This window comes from Molossus molossus, unplaced genomic scaffold, assembly GCF_014108415.1.
Source record: "Molossus molossus isolate mMolMol1 unplaced genomic scaffold, mMolMol1.p scaffold_m16_p_2, whole genome shotgun sequence".
NCBI lineage: Eukaryota > Metazoa > Chordata > Mammalia > Chiroptera > Molossidae > Molossus > Molossus molossus.
Window position 1 is genome coordinate 8,818,914 of NW_023425355.1, and position 20,340 is coordinate 8,839,253.

A 20,340-nucleotide genomic window follows, 5' to 3' on the forward strand; every position below is an offset into this window, starting at 1 on the left:
TATGTATTTTAAGAAGAGAGGCCTTTCACTGATAGGACCTCTTCATCTTTCTATTTTCTAATGCAGCTAGCAGTAAATAGTTCTTACATAATCAAAAAGCAGTTATGGGCTTGGTGTATGGATAAGAAAGTAGCTGAGATGGTATGGGGATTTTTGTTTTCCAGTGCTCTAGAGGAAAAAAGCCATCAGTGATAGCACTGGAGAAGGAAATAGGCAAGGCAAATCTGGGGTCCAAGAATAAAAATAAACTCCAGTGAATTGGACCCAAGATGGTACCTAGTAGGGGTCTTCAGCTCTTCACAGCTGTGCCTGGTTGCTATTTGTCTGGTGCTATATAGAATTGTGGCTTTAATCTCCCTGAGTTTAGCATGTCTATATTTTAGTTGATGTATCTATCGGGATAGACTCTTAGATGTGAAAGGAACTCTAAAGATATCTATTTTCTCACATTTATTAATATTTTACACAGTTGATGCCTAAAGAAGGGAAAGTCTTTGCTTGAGATCACACTACTTGTTATTAGCAGAGATAAGACTACAACTTTAGCCTTCTGATATTCAGCCCACTACATCAAATATAAAATGCCTCCAAATTAGAAAGAAGTCAGAAACAGATTCATAAAACGATGTTTTAAAGGGCAATTAAAAACATCTGGAACTGGTTTTTATTATTCTAGTTTCTTTGGGAAGATATAAACATGATATCAGAAGGATAATTATTCCAAATAAATAAACTTGCACAAATTTCATTTCAAAAATAGTAGGTGCATATTTATTGTCACTTGTATTGGTATTTAAAATGTTTCCTATGATAGTTATACTTTAATAAATGTAAACAGTAGGTTCTACATTAGTTTTATAAATGTAGGAAGCTGCAGACCATTTACTTTGAGAAGAATTAAATGTATTCAGTTTGCCCTGGCCAGTTTGGCTCAGTAATTAGAGCGTTGGCCTGTGGACCAGAGAGTCCAGGGTTTGGTTCCTGTTAGGGGCATGTACCTTGGTTGCAGTTTGTCCCCAGCCCCAATGGGGCCATGTGGGTGGCAGCCAGTCGATGTGTCTCTCTGACATTGACATTTCTTTCTCTCTCTTCCCCCTTCTCCCCCTCCCGCTCTATCTGAAGATAAATGCAAAAATGTCCTCGGGTGAGGATAAAAAAAATGTATTTAGTTTAATTATCAATCTCAAGAGATATTTTAAATCAAGAAAATTTCCCATTTTCCTTGAAATGTAATTTACTAAAGAGGTGAGATTTTTCAATACATCTTTAAAATGTTTTCTGCTGGGTAAAATATTACTTAAATATTTACTATAGGCAAAAAAAATAATAACAGGATATAATTCTTTAGCAGGGTTTAAAATATTTGTGTGGTAGAAAAGTCTTGCTGTATACCAATTTATTACATTAAAATTTCCATTTTAAGTAATATTTAAAATAAAAATATGAAGCAGATATAATTTATAGAAAGTGGATTCACATTTTATCACAATTTACTTTTGAAGATAACTATTTTATGTTTTCCATATTTTAAACCATACCTCAATCTCTAAATTGAAAACAACTACCATAGTAAATATTTTATATTTATACCACATATTAATGCAATATCAAATGAAAGATAATGTCATTGGATAGGCCAAAATTAATAGTTCACATAAAAATTGATACTTTTGTGTCAAATTTATGATTTTCAGTTTTGAAAACATAGAACAAACTCTGAAATAAGAGATGAGATTTAAACATTTTCAATAAAGGTAAGAAGGTAGTCTTTTGGAGTGGGTAATATCTCCCCTGTAAGACCACTAAAATAGCTCCTGTGGAATGGATTGTAGGAATAAAGAAGAGATGCTTCATTTGTAACTAGAAATAGATGTGAACCCATCACTTTTGAGAAGAAATCATTTTAATATGCCATATAAAAGTGAGTCATCATATGTGTAATGTTTAATCATTCTGACTAGAGAGTAACCAACACTGGGTACATTTTAAAGAGTTTGGAATGGTATAAAATGACTCCCCAAATCCCTGCTTCTCCTCCTCACTATCAAAGTAATCAGGGCGCAAGCCAAACAGTTGAATATGTTATACTTTGAAAAAAATTACAGTACAGGAGGTTCGTAGGTAGTTTTTATTATTTCATATGAATGTAAGTTGACATATAGAATTGATTTTTCCCACTGCGTTCTAAATAAAATTTCAAAATATAATCCTCTCATACTTCTAAAAAGTTTAAAAGGTATTCATTTGAAAAATTAAGGCAGGGAATAATTTTCCTGAGAGCTTTTAGGTATTTTTATATAACAGTGAAAGTGTTTTACTGCTAAAATTCTCAAATTTAAAATAGACCTATTTTCTAAAAATACCTCTTTTACTGTCACAATGAATTTCTTGAATGTAAAGTAGTTCTTTTGCTGTCAGGTAAATGTCAAGGTTTCTAACAAATATGATTTCTACATAAGAATGGAGATATATCTAGCAATTTCTACATTTGATGTAATTTGTTTTAGAACTTCCTAAGAAGATCAAAATGCATAAAAGTAGATTAGTTGATTAGGAAGTGTTTAACTGCGACAGCGCACAGAATGGCGATTAGTGCAAATCGTATCACAAGGATTAGAATAAACATATCATTGTCCATCTTTATCCTGGGCTTTTCATCTTTACCTTCACTAGGGCACTTTCTACCCTTTCCTCTACCTTCTTTGCTGGTCCTTGGCTGTTGCTTATGAGCTGAGAAAAGAGCACTGGGACTATATGGTCCCCAGAGCTGTTGTAAGCCGGCAGAATTCTGATATTGGCGTCCGGCGCAGACCTTGAAGCGATAATGTGAATTTGTGAGAAAGTTGGAAAAGGAGAATGAAGTGTCTGGTCCTTTGTAAATCTAACGGAAAAGGAGTCAAAATAAAAATTATATTTTATTACTAAATAAAATAGCATAGTGTGGTTTTTGACAACAGGAAAAATATGGATTAATCCCTTTATTTCATGAATATGTAAACACAAAAAAATAAAAGTTTATTTTTATAGTCTCTAATATTCTGAGAGGACCCAGTACTGCTTAGGTAATTTTGTTTAATGTAGGAAATAATAAAGACTTATAATTGTTAAACTTTAATTGTGTTTGGTTTGGAATTTGTTGTGCATGTGGTCAGTAGAACCTAGAAATACCAAATTACTCAATATTAAATGAATAAGTTAATTAAGTCCCCAAATAATATTATGCACATAAATTAGGGACCAGATATGACTTTTGGATAACACTGAGTTACTTCAAACATCCTATAAGAATATGTTACTCCTTGACAAGAGCCCAATCCCTAGCAGGATGTAAAACTATAAAATGTTAAAGACTAAATTTGCAAAAATTTACCAGGACAGTTCCTTTTTCACTGATGAGTTGAAGACTGTAAACAATGGGATCTCCTTTTATTGGTTCCAAAGACTCCCATTTGACCTCACAAACACTGCTATTCACCTGATGTAATTTAGGTGCTAGAAAAAGAGAATTTCAATTTAGAGGATTCCATCTTTTCCTAGATGATCTTGAATACATTGAAATCTCTCGCATAATTTTCCATGGTCATTAAAAGGCAGCTCATGTAGGCTTAATTTAAGAGATATATAGTTATGCCTGGCTGGTGTGGCTCAGTGGTTGAGTGTCTACCCATGCACGAAGAGGTCACCGGTTCGGTCAGGGCCCATGCCCAGGTTGTGGGCCCAATCCCCAGTGGGGGGCATGCAGGAGGTGGCCAATCGATGTTCTCTCTCATCGATGTTTCTCTCTCTCTCTCTTCTTCTCCCTTCCTCTCTCTCTTTTTCTCTAATATCAATAAAGAAAAAAAATAAATGATTTCAGAATAGTGCTTGGACTCATATAAATGGATTGGAACAACTGAATTTCATAACTGGGAAGAAAAAATGCTCAAAACTCAAGTTTTCATGAATATAAATTGGCCCCATTATGTATTGCACACCATTTTTTTTTTTACTATTCAAATAAGGAGAGAAAATTCAGAGTTTCAAAACTTACCAAATACGTACTAATTACCAAATATGAGACTACAAATTTATACTAAATATGTATCAAATACTAAGTTTACATGGTCTTACTTTTTCAGCATTAGTCAGTATAATCACACCTATCAGTTGATAAGTTTTGTGTACTTTTGAGGAAACACAAGATGTAGCAAGGAATGAACATAATGGCAAAGTAGAAGTAGAACTCAATGGAAACAAAGAGCTTATAATTCTAATCTTGGCTCTGCCACTGGCTCATAAAGTCTTTTAGCCAAGTTTCTTACGATTTGGGGACTTGTCTTCTTCCTCTTAAAAATGGCTGTGGTGATAGAGTGATTGGCTAGATTAGTTGATCTCAAAGATATTTTAAACAATATGATTCTGAGACTCACTAATTTTACATTGCCCTTTGAATCGATAATCACTAGTTTCTTTGGTATTATATTGTTGAATATTTAAAATAAACCTTACTGTGGATTTTTGTATATGTGCTATTGGAACCCAGATTAATGCAGTCTTTGTTGTCATGGCTTATAACACTTACCTTTAAGTGTTGCTGGTGGAGTTTTGGTTGTAGTGAAAGTATAGATACCAGACAGTGGTCCCTCACCAGCTTCATTACATGCCTGAATTTTAAATTTGTATTGAGTATATTCACTCAGTCTTTGCACTTTGTGAGTCTGACAAGATCCATGGTAAACGATAGAAAATCTGGGAGTGGGGATTGAGATGGGAGAAGCAATATTATTATTTAGCAGTCACACAGGTACAAATAACTATATAACTGACTTAAAAACGATTATAAAACCTCAGTAAGTTCTAAATATATCAACTCGAAGCCAGATAGGTAAAACACAAAAGTAAAAAATCAGGTTGTAAATATCATATGGTAAGGTGCTGGCTTTCATGTTTCTTGGTAACTTCTATTTTCTGGTATTAATGTATGCTGTATGAAGGAAGAAGTGTTTTGAAAGAGGTGAAAATAGAGAGCTAAATTATCAGCAGGAAGTGAAGAATGTATTTCTAACATGATAATGGGTTGCTTTCACATCTATTAGTTCATTGAAGCCACTTGGATTATAGGATTAAGATAGGCAATGTTAAAACATTTTTATTAGAATACATGTTAAATAGTGAAAATAGTTTACCTGCCAGATTGATCTTCCATTAACAAATTATAGCTTATAAGGTTGGAGAGTAACCCTTTGTTTAAAGAGTTACCCCACTTCAGTTTGAGGCTCTGGTGTCCATAGACCACACAGTAAAGATGTGGAGGCTCAGGTGGTAGTGGCTTGGTTTTGGTTCTTAATGAATGGCTAAATGGGCTTCGTCCATAATAATTCATAGCTTGAATTCTGATTCTAGTGGTGAGAAGAAAAAATTAAGCTATATTATTTTATATTTAGAAAAGAAAATACATTTCTTCATTTACTCTAAAGCCCTAGTAAGCCTATGTATAATATTGACCATCATATTATACTAATTATTACACATACATTTTTGAGACAAAAATATTAAATCTGCATAATTACTATTGACAATTCTTGGTGAGGAGAAACTGGTTCTTAGTAATGCCAACTTTTTCTAAAACAGTAAAACTCCCTTTCAAAGGAAATATTGTGTAGAGTATATAAAACATACAAATGAAATTTGCTCAAAATTTTCAAAAAGCTTTCCATCTACCCAAAGTAAGATATAAGTGACTTACTTGTATGTGGTGTCAGGCTGTAGATTTTTCAGAACACAGTCTGTTACTCTACCAACAGTCAACATTTTTCTGTCTCCATAGTCAATATTATATCCAATGATTGGAGAACCATGGCAGTCTGGTTTCTCCCATTGAATAGCAATGCAAGATGATGCCAATTTGGCAGAAACTTTGTTTTTAACTTCATGTAACTTTGGTACTATTGCTGGTACAGTTGCTGGTGTGGTTACTATACCAGTTCCTCCAAACAGTCCAACTCCAACTATATTTATAGCCTGAAAGAGTATATTATGTTAGAGATTCAGTATTCCATTTTTGTGCATAAACCATTTTGCTGCAAAAAACCAAAATATAATTTATTTTATTTTTTAAATTAAATTAATGGGGGTGACATTGCTTAATGAGATTATATAGGTTTCGGGTGTACATTTCTATGATACATGATCTGTATATTGCATTGTGTGCCCATCACCAAAGTCAAATCATCTTCCTTCACCATACATTTGGCCCCCTTTACTCCTTGCTGCCCCTATCCCTCTGGTAACCACCATACTGTTGTCTGTGTCTATGAGTTTTTGTTTGTTTTTCTTGTTTGTTCATTTGTTGTATTCAGTTTTATACCCCACATATAAGTGAAATCATATGGTTCTTAACTTCTTGTGTCTGAATTATTTTACTTAGCATGATTTTCTCAGGGTTGTCACCAATAGAGAACAAAAAGACTACAAAAAATTAATACAACATAAAGTTGGTTCTTTAAAAAGGTTAATAAAATTGACAAACCCTTGGCTAGACTCACTAAGTAAAAGAGACAAGACTCATATACATACACAAAATCAGAGATGAAAGAGATGTTACCACAGATATCACAGAAATACAAAGGATCATACTAGAATACTGTAAAATACTATATGTCACCAAATTCAATAACCCAGAAAAAATGGGTAAATTCCTAGAAATATATAACCTTCCATAGACTAAATCATGAAGAATTGGAAAATCTAAATAGACTGTTCAACTGTGAGGAAACTGGAACAACCGTCAAACCCCCCTTCCCCCCAAAAGTCCAGGACCAGATGGCTTCACTAGTGAATTCTACGAAACATTTGAAGATTTGAAACATATTCTTCTCAAATGCTCCAAAAAATTGAAGAAGCAATACTTCCTAACACATTTCACATTTTATGAGGCCAACATAACCCTTAATGCTCTAGGAATGTCCCTTGTATGGGTTATGTGAGCTCTCCTGTTGTATTTGGGTCTTGACTGCTGTTGCCCCATTCATGGGTGGGGCTCAGCCCTCAAGCTTGCTGACTGTGAGTCTCAACCCTGACCTCATCCCCCAAGGGACACCTCCTCATACGCTGAGGCTAATTTATGTCACTGTGTCTCTGGCCTCCGCAGCTTCCTTTCTGGCAAGGGGTGGGGGCAGGGACCTATGAGTCTAATGCCTGGGCAATGAAGGCCATCTCTCCTTTCCCTGGACACTGCTGGGATCTCCTATCACAACTCTCCTGGCTCATTTCTTACCTTCCTATAGGATACTTGAACACTTTTTGGAAAACTCATTTGATTGGATTTATTTATAGTATTTTATTTATTTATTATTGATCCTCACCTGAGGATATTTTTCCATTGATTTTTAGAGTAGAAGGGAGGGAAGAAGGGGGGGAGAGAGAGAGAGAGAGAGAGAGAGAGAGAGAGAGAGAGAGAGAGAGAGAGAAACATCAATATGAGAGAGACATATTTATTGGTTGCCTCCTGTATGATCCTGACTGGGGCCAGGGATTGAACCTGCAACCCAGGGTATATGCCCTTGACTGAGAATAATACCTGTGACCCTTGGGTCCACAGGCCAACACTCTAACCGCTGAGCAAAATCTGCCAGGGCTATTTATATTATTTTAAGTATAATTGCTTCATATACTTTTCTTAGTGGTTTCCCAGGTTTTAAAATATTCATATGTAGTCTGGCTGGTGTGGCTTAGTGGTGGAGCATTGACCCATGCACCAAGAGACCAACGGTTCGATTCCCAGTCAGGGCACATGCCCAGGTTGTGGGCCCGATCCCCAGTGCGGGGCATGCAGGAGGCGGCCAATCGATGTTTATTCTCATCAATATTTCTCTCTCTCCCTCTCCCTCTAAAAATCAATAAAGAAAAAAATATATATACATATGTAACTTATTAAAGTCTGTTAGTATTGATATTTCACAACTTGGATAAAAGTCTAGAACGTTTACTTCAATTTAGGTAGCTTTACTCTCCCCATTTAAAAATATAATTATTTTAAGTTTTTCCCTTCTATATATTGAGCACCACATCAGATGGTGATATGATTTTTGCATCAAACATTAAATACATTTTAAGAACCTATAGGAAAGACAGTCTAGTATATATTTATCCCTATTTTTACCCAGTCCAATTTATTTTATTTTAACAGTTTTATTGAGGTATAAATGACAAATAAAATTCTCAGATATTTAAAGGGTAGATTATGGTGATTTGATATACATACATATTGTAAGTGGATTGCCACCATCTAGTTAATTAACACAACCATAACCTCACAAAATTATCCTTTTTTTTTTGGAGAGAACATTTACATTTCTCTATCTCAAAAAAATTCAATTATGTAATAATGTCAACAAATATAGTCACATTGTTTTACATTAGATTCTCAGAATTTATTAATCTTATAGCTGAATATTTATACCTTTTTACCAATCTCTCCCTATTCCCCCTACCCACCAGCTCCTGGTAACCAGTTTTCTATAATCTGTTTCTAGGAGATGCCACATAGAAATATTTGTCTTTCTAATTTCTTTGGATAATTTTTCATTCCCATTCTTTCTCCTCTCTCTGGGAGTTTAATAATAGGAGTATTAGCTCTTTTGTTATTGTTCCATATGTCACTGAGACTCTGTTCATTTTTTTTCTTTCTAATTCCTTTCTTTTGTTCATATTGGGTAAATTATATTAACCTGTCCTTAAATTCACTGATTGTATCTTCTGTGATCTCCACTCTACTATTGAGCCCGTCTAGTAAGGTTTTAATTTTGGTTATTATAATTTTCAGTTTTGTAATTTCCATTTGGTCCTTTTCTATAATTTATAGTTCTTTGCTGAGATTTTAAAATATTTTTCATTGGTTTCAAGATAACTCATAATTGCTTTTTGAAGCATTTTTTGATAGCTGCTTAAATCCTTGTCAGATAATTCACACCTCTGATTCATCATGGAGGCTGTTCATTGTTTTTTGTCACTTAAGTTGTGATTTTCCTGGTTCTCATTATGACAAATGATTATTCTGGACATTTTGAATATTTTATGAGACTCTGTGTCTTTTTTGATCACTTTGTTTATAATGCAGTACCCCTTTGGAGGTATAGTACAAAGTTTGGGTACCGTGGAAGTTCCACTCCTGTCTAGAACCCTTTGATGCCCTTTCTAGAAAAAGTGGGGCAACTATTTGTATTGTATTTCTGTGTCTGAGTGCTGATATAAGCACAGCTCTCCAATGAGTCCTGCTGGTACCATGGAGGTGGTAAGTAGAAGACTATCTAATATCTCTGTGTTCCTGCAGGGTGGGAGTGGAAGCTCAGCTCCCAGCTGGGCCTTGGCACAAGCAGAAGGATATTAGAGGACTGGGGAGCTAATTAAGATGGTTTTTTTTTCCTACCATCTATATCTTCTCTGTGATGCTAAGTAGAAATTGAGGCTAAGCTATCCACTGGCCCTTGCTGACAGCCGGTGACAGGGGACCTGAGAACTGACTAGCCCTGTTTCCCAGATCTTATTTCAGTCTCAGTGTTGGCAGGTCAAAATATAGGTTCAGCTTGTCATGGGATCCCACTGACACAGAAGTAGAAGGAAAGTAGAGTTCTATGTAGCTTGAATCACATTGTCTTGTTCAATCTGTTGCTACGGGGTGGGTGTGGAGGCTCAGCTTGCCAACACTATCCCTGCAGGGAAATCTGAGTGCTGCTGCCTTCTTCTGTCGGAGAGGTATAAAGAGATCATAAGCTCAATGCTTGGTCACACTGTCACCAGTTGGCAGGGGAATGGGAGCAGAGCACTGCCTGCTTCTGCCACGCAGGGGATAGAGGATGAACTCCCCGCATGGCTCTGCCAAAACTGAAATCCCTGGGTAGGAAAATGAAAGCATGTTTCTTGCTTCTGGGATGAGTTGGATGGTCAGCTTCCTAATCGGCCTATTAAAACTTCAGGGGTGGGGAACAGCAAGGGTGTGTGTGATTTTTCCATTGATGTTTGGCTGGAGTAATGTGGGTATTATATAAAATGTTTTCTGTTGTTAGGCTATCATTTTTCCAGCCATTTTGCTTGGAAAGAAACAGGCTTTTCTTGGAGGTTTTTTTCCTGCCTTTTTCTGTTGGAAGTTTTGAGTTGGAGTCTTCTTCCACATCCTTTTTTTGGATATGTGGGAGGTGATAAGGAAACCCAGGGGGCTCACCACTGTGTTGCTTCTCAAGTCGGGAGGTCCCTAGGATCTTTTTCTTTTTTACATTTTTATTGAGAGAGAGAGAGAGAGAGAGAGAGAGAGAGAGAGAGAGAGAGAGAGAGAGAAAGAGAGAGAGAGAGAGAGAGAGAGAGACCAATTACCTCCTGCATGCGCCTCAACTAGGGATCAAACCCACCACCCATTCGGTGCACAGGATGACGCTCCAAGAAACTGAGCCACCCTGGCCAGGGCTCTTTTTCTTTTCATATTTTTCTTTCTTTCTACCATTTAGAGTCTTCCCATGCTTGTTTGTTGTATTATGTTCAGGGTTTTTTAGATGTTAGGAGGAGGACCTGGGAGGTATGGGGAAACCCATCTGTCTTGGCAGAAACCCATCCCATTGAATTTTACCTTTAATATCTTTCAAATCCATTAACATCTCTGAAGTAGGCAACCTATCCTTTGGACTATTGCAGTGGCCTTCTAACTAATAAATATATACTATGAGAGCATTTTTCAAATACAAAGAATAGAGATAACCAAAAATTATGACAGGATTAAAAATAAAAACAATTTCCAGTTATGAAACACAATCTGGGAGATGCAACTTAGATGCCCAGTTTTAGGGCTCCTAGTATTTGATGGCTTGACTTTATAGGGACAACATATCAGTTTGTTCTAAATTTGGACCATCTCCCCAAACCTTAAAGTTATGAGTCTTATAATTCTAGTAGTTTCGGAGAGGAAGAGATCACTTATAGCTAAGGTTTTCAGGGAAGCATTTAAGAGAAAGTTTGGTTTTATGGGACAAGATAGGAAGAACACAGTATGAATAAATGTACAAGGCATACTTGGGGGTGGTTGTAGAGTAAACTTGTTTGTTTGAAATAGTTTATGCAGTTTTTCCTAATTGATAATAATCACTTTGGGTACTTTTAAAATGTACAGATTAGCAAATCTTTGGATTAGACACAGAAAACAGTGTGGTATTGGCCAGAGGGAAGGGGAGGAGTGGCAAGGGCTTGGTGGAGATGGGCAAAGGATGGGGGGGGATGGGACATCTGTAACAGTGTAAACAATAAAAAATATATACAGATTATTAGCAAGTCTTTGGATTAGAAATTTTGATTCAGTATGTCTGAGTAGAGGTGCAAGATTCAGTGTTTTTAAACAAGCACTTCAGGTAGTTGCTAAATTCAGGGACACTTGGGAAACACAGAACTATAAAGAAAATAATGGCAGATCAAGTTGGAATAGAAAATAGGTGCCAGATTATGTGGGGCTTTAAATGCCAGGTAAAGGAACTCAGAATATTGTTGCTAAATATTTGGAATTTTTAAGATTTAGAAATGTGTGACCCTCTTCTGGTATCTACAGTGGAAATGGTGCCAGTATTATGAATGTGGATTACATAGGTTACCTTACTTACATTGGAAGAACTGTTAGGATTACCTGAACTCTGCAAAAATAGGTAGTTGCTGGAATGAGACCTTTAACTTCATAGCTCAGACAAGGGCCAGTGTAAATCAAATGCATCGATTCTTCAATTTGTCCCCACTCAAGTCTATAATCAGTGATTTCAGCACCATTACATACAGGAATCTGAAAGATACAACAAATAGAAATTGAGTTTTTTCTATAAGTGTTCACTCTACTAGATTCCGTGGAAAGTTACGGCATGTTCCTTTCAATGTCATAGTTTATAATCTATTAAGTGGTATAAGATAGAGACAAATGTAGAAATAATTAAACATAAGAAAACTATAACATCAAAAGGCTTAAATAAAATTAAGAAAAAAGATTGACTAATCCCACATATTTAATGAACTACTATTTTCAATTTAATAAAATTATTTTCAAATGAATTACTTAAAAAAACAAACTTAGATATATTAATGTTAATTAATTTTGCTATTGATCAGTGGGATCAAACACAAACCCCACTACTCTGGCTTTAGAATAGTGATGTAATCACACTTGTCATTTATTATTATTATCAGATTAAAGCTTTTGTGTCAATGCCAAAAACTTTGCTAGAGTATGGAAAAAAAGGGAAGACAAATTCAAAGATACCTATGTGGCCAATTCTTATTTTTTGAACTTGATAAGTTTGAATGGGAAGATAGACATATGGATGTAAAAATTACGTTTTAGAAAACTTCATTCTCATAGTCACATTTCTTATGTGTTATATTATAGAGTTACATCCAAACAGGGATTTCCCAGTGATGCTTCTAAAAACTAATGTCTATAAATTGATTTAATTTTATTACCTCTTGTTTTGGTTTTTAAAATTTGATTAGTTATACCTATTAATAGCCTATTTGGTTTTCCAAGTTTATTATCCTCCATAAATATAGAATCTGTAAGATGGAATTACCACAGCCTTAGCCTTCCTAATAGCACTGGTATCAGATCTAGCACTAGTGTGTTCTAGTATCATGGTCAAAATTTGTGGAACGCTAATCTAAACTTTGACTTCTTAGGGAGCTCTAGACTTTCAAAAATTTTCCAAACCAATTTTGTGCTTTTATATCAACAAAATTAATGAAATTAAATTGATTGAAATAGATTCATTGATACATAGAACAGACTGGTTGCCAGAGAGGAGGGGGCTGGAGGATTGGGTGAAGGGATTGAGAAGTACAGATTGGTAACAAAATAGTCATGAGATGTAAAGTACAGCATAGGGAATATAAGTCAATAATATTGTAATGACTATGTATGGTGTCAATTGGGTACTGGAAATATCAGGGAGAAAGAACACTTTGTAAAGTATAGATTGTAGTAAAGTATAGATTGTCTGGCCACTATGCTGTACACCTGAAACTAATACAAAATAATATTGAATATAAAGTATAATTGAGAAAAATAAAAAGTTAAAATAAATTGATAACATACTTTCCAACTAACAACAACACAGGTTGACCCTTTGCAGGCAAGCACAGGTGTACCACACTGAGAAGGAGGGCTTGGGCCTGGCATAGTTTCACACTTTGTTGAATGAGATCCGAACTACAAATAAACACAAATAAATAAGCAAACACACAAATTATTGTGCAGGCATGGTCACTCCCCACTTTGACAGAAAGTAGAAGCATATATTCATCCAAAGTGAAATGAACTACAAATGGATCAACTGAACAATATAATTACCCCAGTCCTATTTACTCACTATGCGCCCTTGTATGTCATCTTGGTTCTGTTTTGCCTTTTTGACATATGCAAGTGCTTTAGAGTTTCCATTAGTAGGAGGATTATCTATAAAAATATACAAAATAAAAATTTTTTCAAATAGTTTTAAGGGTGCTTCTTAAAGTAAAACAAAAATAATTTAAGTCTGTGAAAACAGTAAAGTAACATATAATTCAATTTATATTAATTTGTGTCAATTTACTTTTTAATTTAATTTCCATACATTAAAAAATTTATAATTTTGATGACCAAGAAGTAATTTTCTAAACATTATTTAATTTTGTATCAAAAGAAAACGATTTGCTCTGCTTAAATAACATTAAATATATAAAAATCAGAGGTTATAATATAGAAAACTTAGGTATAGTCATGCAAATCACACAAGAAACTTCACCACATTGGATGTTGGTTTGTTGGGACTTCGCCTTACCATTCAAGGGTGGAGGATGGCAAGATGCAGGAGAAAGAGTAGGTGTTTGAATAGTCAATATGCCTGAAGGCTAAGAAAAATGCAAAATACCTTATGACTATAAATAATTCAAGTTCAATTTTGTCAAAATATTTAGTAATATGGTACAGTTCATTTCAATTATCAATGTAAAAACCTTTCCATCTCTGTGTTCTCACCTGGCTTTGACCTACAGAAGAAGTGCAAAAGACTCTCAGTTTATATGTAGTACCAGGTTGCAGGTGATCATATAGAAATTCCCTTGTGGTTCCATTGTAGACTATGTTCCAGAAATTCCCTGAAGAGATAAAAGCAAACTTATCCAATTTATAGGTAGCTTATAAATTTTGTGGGTTCCCACTGTTATTTAAAAAAAAAAAAAAATGTTATTGATTTTTTTTTTTTTTTTTAGAGAGAGGAAAGGAGAGAGCCATAGAAACATCCATGTGAGAGAGACACATTGATTGGCTGCCTCCTGCACGCCCCCTACTGGGGATCGAGCCCACAACCCGGGCATGTGCCCTGACTGGGAATGGGAATCGAACCAGGACCTCTCAGTCCATAGGACAATGCTCAGTCCACTGAGCCACACCGGCAGGGCCCACTGTTATCTTACGAATATACAAAGAAATAACCATATTGGAAATTAGCTGTGGTCCCATTACCTATTTACAATTGTTAAATATTTATATTTCCTGTAGAATTAGTCATAAAATCATAAAAGATGAGTAAGAATACATGATTTGTTACCCCAAACTAGAGAAATTTAGGTAAATTCTGGGAGTTAATAGTATTGTACCAATGCCATTTTCCTGGTATTGATAATTGCATTGTGATTATATAAAATATTAGTATTAGGAGAAGCAGAGTGAAGGTTATACATGGGAATTCTCTATACTATTTTTGCAACTTTTAATTTAAAATTATTTGAAAATAAAAACCAAAAAAAAATCATGGTATCTTACCATCCGAATTTTCATTAACTTCTAAACTGTAACTTAAAATGTATGTCCCACCATCATCTTTGGGTGGTTCTGAAAAGAGAAATAAAATTATAATTATTCTTGGATAAACTTAAAAGTCTTTCACTGGAAAGTTATCTCATAAATTAAATTTTTTTTCATGGAGGGAAAAATACAGACATTAAATTTAATAGGATATTAATTTTCACATACAAATAAAGATGATAAAAACATAATCCAATGTACATGCTTGGAATATTGGACATGAAACTTTTAATTAATATTTTAAAGTTCTTTGGAAGAGACTTAAATGATAAATATATGTACATTAAAGTTGACTTTGCCAGTTAAGAGGCAAAATAATTTGCATAAATATACTTTATGTCAAATTGACATTTATTATTGATGTGTCCTTCTAATTGTGGCCTCTATATTAGATATAGTCTTACTTGGAATAACCATAATTTTAATTTATTCATGTGTGAATTAATGAGATAGCACTATAGAGAACTAGAAAAAATATATAGTTTACAACTAAACTCATTTATATGGTGAAATATTTCAGATACAGATGATTAAGAGAATGTTTTATAAAACTGAGAGCAGTTAGAGGAAGATTTCTTTTTTTTTTTTTTATCCTCACTCAAGGACATTTTTGCATTTATTTTCAGACAGAGCAGGAGGGAGAGAGGGAGGAAGAGAGAGAGAGAAACATCAATGTGAGAGACACATTGAGTGGTTGCCACCCACACAACCCCAACCAGGGCCAGGGACAAACTGAAAGCAAGTACATGCCCTTAGTGGGAACCAAACCCAGGACTCTCTGGTCCATGGGCCGACGCTCTAACCACTGAGCCAAACCAGCCAGGGCAGAAAATTTCTTCTTGATCGCCTATATTAAGACACAGATGGTAAATTTTAAATGCAAAACATTACTTACCCCAACCAATTTTTGCTCTATGTGCATGAATCTTTCCCTTTATATATGGTTTTTTAGGGGATCCAGGCTTATCTGGACAGGTAGTATATTTTACCTCTCCACTGGGGTTACTCCTTCCCTCCATATTGCAAGCAAATATCTGTTTGAATAAAAGATAATACCTGATTGACCACTGGAAATAAAAGTCTGATTTGAAAATGTGTATAGTTTGTAAATAATATAAAGCAAGTTATTTGACTAAAAATTTATGAAAACTACATGCAAAATAAAGTTTAATTTTAACCAAAAAAGGTACTCATTTTTATCTCTAGCGAAGAGTATAAATTTATATTAAAATATGATTCAAATTTATAAGTTATAGCCACATACCCTAAACTTGTATGTAGTACTTCTCTGAAGATTTCTTATAGTGCATGAGAGGTCTTCTCCATTATATTTAGGTTTAAAACCCAACCCCTGGAAATGAAAGACAGCGTATTTAGGCACCAGGCAGGTCTGGGTTCAAGTTCCAACTTCAGCTTATTTTTCATGTGGGTGGTCCTGATCAAGTCCCTTAATCTCTCTAAACATCAGTTTGTCTATATAAAAAATGGAGATAATTTCTGCTTTAAAGGTCTCCTCTTTTCCAGAATGTAATATGTAATATATGTATGTGAAGACACTTAGTGTTTTACTTGCACAGAGCATTTCTTATTAGTTGCTTTATTTAAAATGTAGGGGCAGGAGAGGAGTAGAGGGGGGTCAGTGGGGAAAATGTTGGGGAGGGTATGTAATACGTTCAATAAAAAAGATAAATTAAAAAAAAAAAAAAAAGAATAAAGCCCAGCCGGTGTGGCTCAGTGGTTGAACATCAACCCATGTACTAAGAGGTCACCGGTTTGATTCCTGGTCAGGGCACATGCTCAGGTTGTGGGTCTGATCCCCAGTGGGGGGCATGCAGGAGGCGGCCAATCCATATTCTCTCTTATCAATGTTTCTATTTCTCTCTCCCTCTCCTTTCCTCTCTCTCCAAAATCAATAAAGGAAAGAAAAATAATCTTCACTCAAGGATATTTACAAAAAACAAAACAGGGAGATAAAGAAAGGGCTTGCCCTGGTAGAAGTATGCAGAAAATCTGTGAGATATTACAAAGTCGTCTGGGAGAGGCCCAAAGTTAAATAACTAACACAGCCATCTGAGTCTCTATTTGGTTATTATGACTGCTGATGCTTCTAGTTAATTTGCAGGGACTTGGGTACCTTCCGATTTCGCTGTGCAGGCTTGCCTAACCGTGGCTTGGCATTGGTCCTATCCAAAACGCAGAGACTAAGGAATCATGCAGTTTGATTGAGTAGAAATTACTAGAATTAATTTTTTTTCAGTGCAAAATGCATATAAAATGCACCTAAGACTGAAGTTGAAGATTAAAGCTGATGAAAAGAAAACTTACAGATCCTGCTTCGTCCATTTCTAGTATATAAGTAAGGCTGTCATTGAGGTTTGTGTTAGTTGGGGCACACCATTCGAGTGACAAATGACAGACTCCTGCTTCTTTTAGCTTAGGGGGTAAAGGTGCTGGAGGCATAGTTCCTGATGTATAAAAGACTGCTAGATCACTGAAATCACTGAAAAATAAATTAAGATGGAAAAATTAGTTTCAGGTTCTTACTGAAGTATAGACTTCTAAATATTGCAATAATTCAATGTACCTCAAGCCAAAATTATTTTTGGCAGCTAATCTGAATGAATATTTTGTAGAAGCATTCAGTTTAAGGATCTTGTGCTGTTTCATGGTACCTATGTAGCAAATTTTGAAGTCTTCATCTTTTCCCTTAATAATATACAGAAAATATTAGAATATTATAAAATGCTACGAATAACAAAAATTCATAATATTATTAATCATTTATAAATAAATTCTTTTAAAAATAAAACTATTAGAGGGTAAATGGGGGATAAATGATGATGGAAGGAGACCTGACTTGGGGTGATGAACAAATGATACAATATACAGATGATGTATTATAGAATTGTACATGTGAAATCTATATAATTCTATTAACCAATGTCACCCCAATAAATTAAATAGAAATATAAAAATAAAACTTTACCTCATCCCATTCCAAAAGGAAGCTGTTTATTTTGGAACCATTATCATTGGAACCCTAAAAATATCAGAAAGATAAGATTATGATGGGCTGTTTTTTCACAGTATAGAAATACATATGTGTATACGCATGTATAGTATACAAATAATTAACACGATAGAAATTATGGTAAATTAATCTGCTTAAATTGTATTTTTGAATCAATACAAATTTTAAAATTAAAATGCACTTTTTAACAATCTATAAGACATGCCCAAATTCTGTTTTATTGTGTCTTCCAAATTTTATTCAATAAAAAAGTTAGTACTTAATTAACTGAGAGATAGATTTATTGGTAGTTACAATTATAAATAAATTTAGGTTGTAGAAATTGACACTTCAACTTTTATTGATTATTGAAATTCTGATTGGCATTTCTTTCTTTTTTTTTTGTTCAGATAGAGTGGGAGGGAGAGAGAGGAACAGAGAGAGAGAGAGAGAAACATCGATGTGAAAGGAACACATCGAGTGGCTGCCACCCGCACGACCGACCAGGGCCAGGGACAAACTGCAACCGAGGTACGTGCCCTTAGCGGGAACCGAACCCGGGTCTCTCTGGACCGCAGGCTGATGCTCTAACCGCTGAGCCAAACCGGCCAGGGCTGATTGGCATTTCTTAATTTACTTGATGCTTGATATAGATAGAAAGAAGAGAGAGCTGATTAGAGAAGGAAAAGTGCTAGGGAAATAGGCCAGATACGGCATGCATAATTTTGTATTTAAAATTCAGGACAAAGTAGAAAGAATGTTTTTAAATTAAAAAGCACACGCTGAGAACTTCTGGTCAAGATGGCAGGTAGGTAACCGCGGTATCACGTCCTCCCACAACCACATCAAAATTACAACTAAACTACAGAACAACCATCATTCAAAACCGCCTGGAATCGAGCTGAATGGCAGTCCTACAGCTACGGAATTAAAGCGGCAGCCACATCCAGACTGGTAGGAGGGGCGGCGGCAGACTGGCTGGTCCCACACCCACGGGTGGTGGATAAAAATCAGGAGGACACCTCGGCTGGGAAGGTCCTTCCTGAGGACTGAGGGGTCCCCGTCCCACACCAGGTGCCCTGCTCAGGGTTCCAGTGCCAGGAAGAGAATCCCCATCACTTCTGGCTGGAAAGACCAGCGGAACTGAGACTCAGGGAGGCTGAGGCCGCTGGAGCCCCAGGCAGCTCCTTAAAGGGCCTGCGCACGGACTTATCGGACTCTCCCTCTAAGCTTGGAGGGGAGGCAGCTTGAGGGGCACCAGAAACATACAGGGAAGAACTGAGCTGTTTGGCACTGGAGCGAGGGCTGCAGAGGGGCTTTCTCTGGGACAAACGTGCTGTAAGAAGCCTTTGTTCCTTTGGTGAGCCCTTCCCGGGGGCGGCAGACAGCTGCCATATCTGGGACTCCAGCAACCTGGCTCACACTGGTGGCCCCGCCCTGGTGACTTCCTGAGGTCCCGCCCCACCCCACCCAACTTTCAGGCCCACCCAAGCTGTTGCCACTTGCTTAACCATAGGATTGGCCTGACTTGGATCCTGCTTCAGGTTTTTCCTAAATTCTTTCAAACAAGCAGCATCTGGTCTCAGCTAGCCAGCATACCACTCGTTAAGTAATACACAGAAACAAACACAGGGAGGCAGCCAAAATGAGGAGACAAAGAAACAGGTCCCAAATGCAAGAACAGAACAAAATCCCAAGAAAAGAACTAAGCAAAATGGAGATAAGCAACCTAACAGATGCTGAGTTCAAAATACTGCTTATAAGGATGCTCAATGAACTTAGTGAGAACCTCAGTGAACTTAGTGAGGGCCTCAAGAGCATAAAAAAGGACCAGAAATGACGGATGCAGAGTCAGAAATGAAGGAGGCATTAACCGAAATAGAGAATAATTTACACAGATTCAATAGTAGAGTACGTAAATCCAAGAAGCAAACCATCGATTTGGAATATAAGGAAGCAAAAAATCCCCAATCAGAACAGCAAAAAGAAAAAAGAATCCAAAAAAATGAGGATAGTGTGAGGAGCCTCTGGGACAACCTCAAGCGTGTCAACATTCGCATCTTGGGGGTACCAGAAGGAGAAGAGTGAGAACAAGAAATTGAAAACCTATTTGAAACAATAATGGCAGAAAACTTTCCTAACTTGGTGAAGGAAACAAACATACAAGTCCAGGAAGCACAGAGAGTCCCAAATAAGATGAACCTCAAGAGGCCCACACCAAGACACACCATCATCAAATTGCAAAAGGTTCAAGACAAAGAGAGAATCTTAAAAGCAGCAAGAGAAAGGCAGCTAGTTACCTACAAGGGAGTTCCCATAAGACTGTCAGCTGATTTCTCAAAAGAAACTTTGCAGGCCAGAAGGGAGTGGCAAGAAATATTCAGAGTGATGAAAAGCAGGAACCTACAATCAAGATTACTCTATCCTGCAAAGATGTCATTTAGAATCGATGGCCATATAAAGAGTTTCCCAGACAAGGAAAAGCTAAAGGAGT

The 20,340-nt window shown here is 36.0% G+C and overlaps 1 protein-coding gene across 1 annotated transcript in view; it reads right to left on the reverse strand.

The window, feature by feature from the left end:
* Positions 1 to 2,542: 2,542 nt before the first annotated feature.
* The window catches only part of LOC118636072 (fibronectin type III domain containing protein 3C1-like), a 35,462-nt gene continuing 17,664 nt past the window's right edge, over positions 2,543 to 20,340 (reverse strand). The window contains exons 10-25 of the mRNA XM_036271133.1: positions 17,823 to 17,876; positions 17,421 to 17,542; positions 17,162 to 17,336; positions 16,101 to 16,187; positions 15,732 to 15,870; positions 14,795 to 14,863; positions 14,009 to 14,127; positions 13,776 to 13,881; positions 13,362 to 13,447; positions 13,088 to 13,201; positions 11,639 to 11,788; positions 5,726 to 6,000; positions 5,166 to 5,378; positions 4,562 to 4,728; positions 3,371 to 3,492; positions 2,543 to 2,881 (exon numbers count right to left, since the gene is read on the reverse strand). Of these exons, the coding sequence (XP_036127026.1) occupies positions 2,543 to 2,881; positions 3,371 to 3,492; positions 4,562 to 4,728; positions 5,166 to 5,378; positions 5,726 to 6,000; positions 11,639 to 11,788; positions 13,088 to 13,201; positions 13,362 to 13,447; positions 13,776 to 13,881; positions 14,009 to 14,127; positions 14,795 to 14,863; positions 15,732 to 15,870; positions 16,101 to 16,187; positions 17,162 to 17,336; positions 17,421 to 17,542; positions 17,823 to 17,876 (2,337 nt within the window). The remainder of the gene's footprint in view (positions 2,882 to 3,370; positions 3,493 to 4,561; positions 4,729 to 5,165; positions 5,379 to 5,725; positions 6,001 to 11,638; positions 11,789 to 13,087; positions 13,202 to 13,361; positions 13,448 to 13,775; positions 13,882 to 14,008; positions 14,128 to 14,794; positions 14,864 to 15,731; positions 15,871 to 16,100; positions 16,188 to 17,161; positions 17,337 to 17,420; positions 17,543 to 17,822; positions 17,877 to 20,340) is intronic.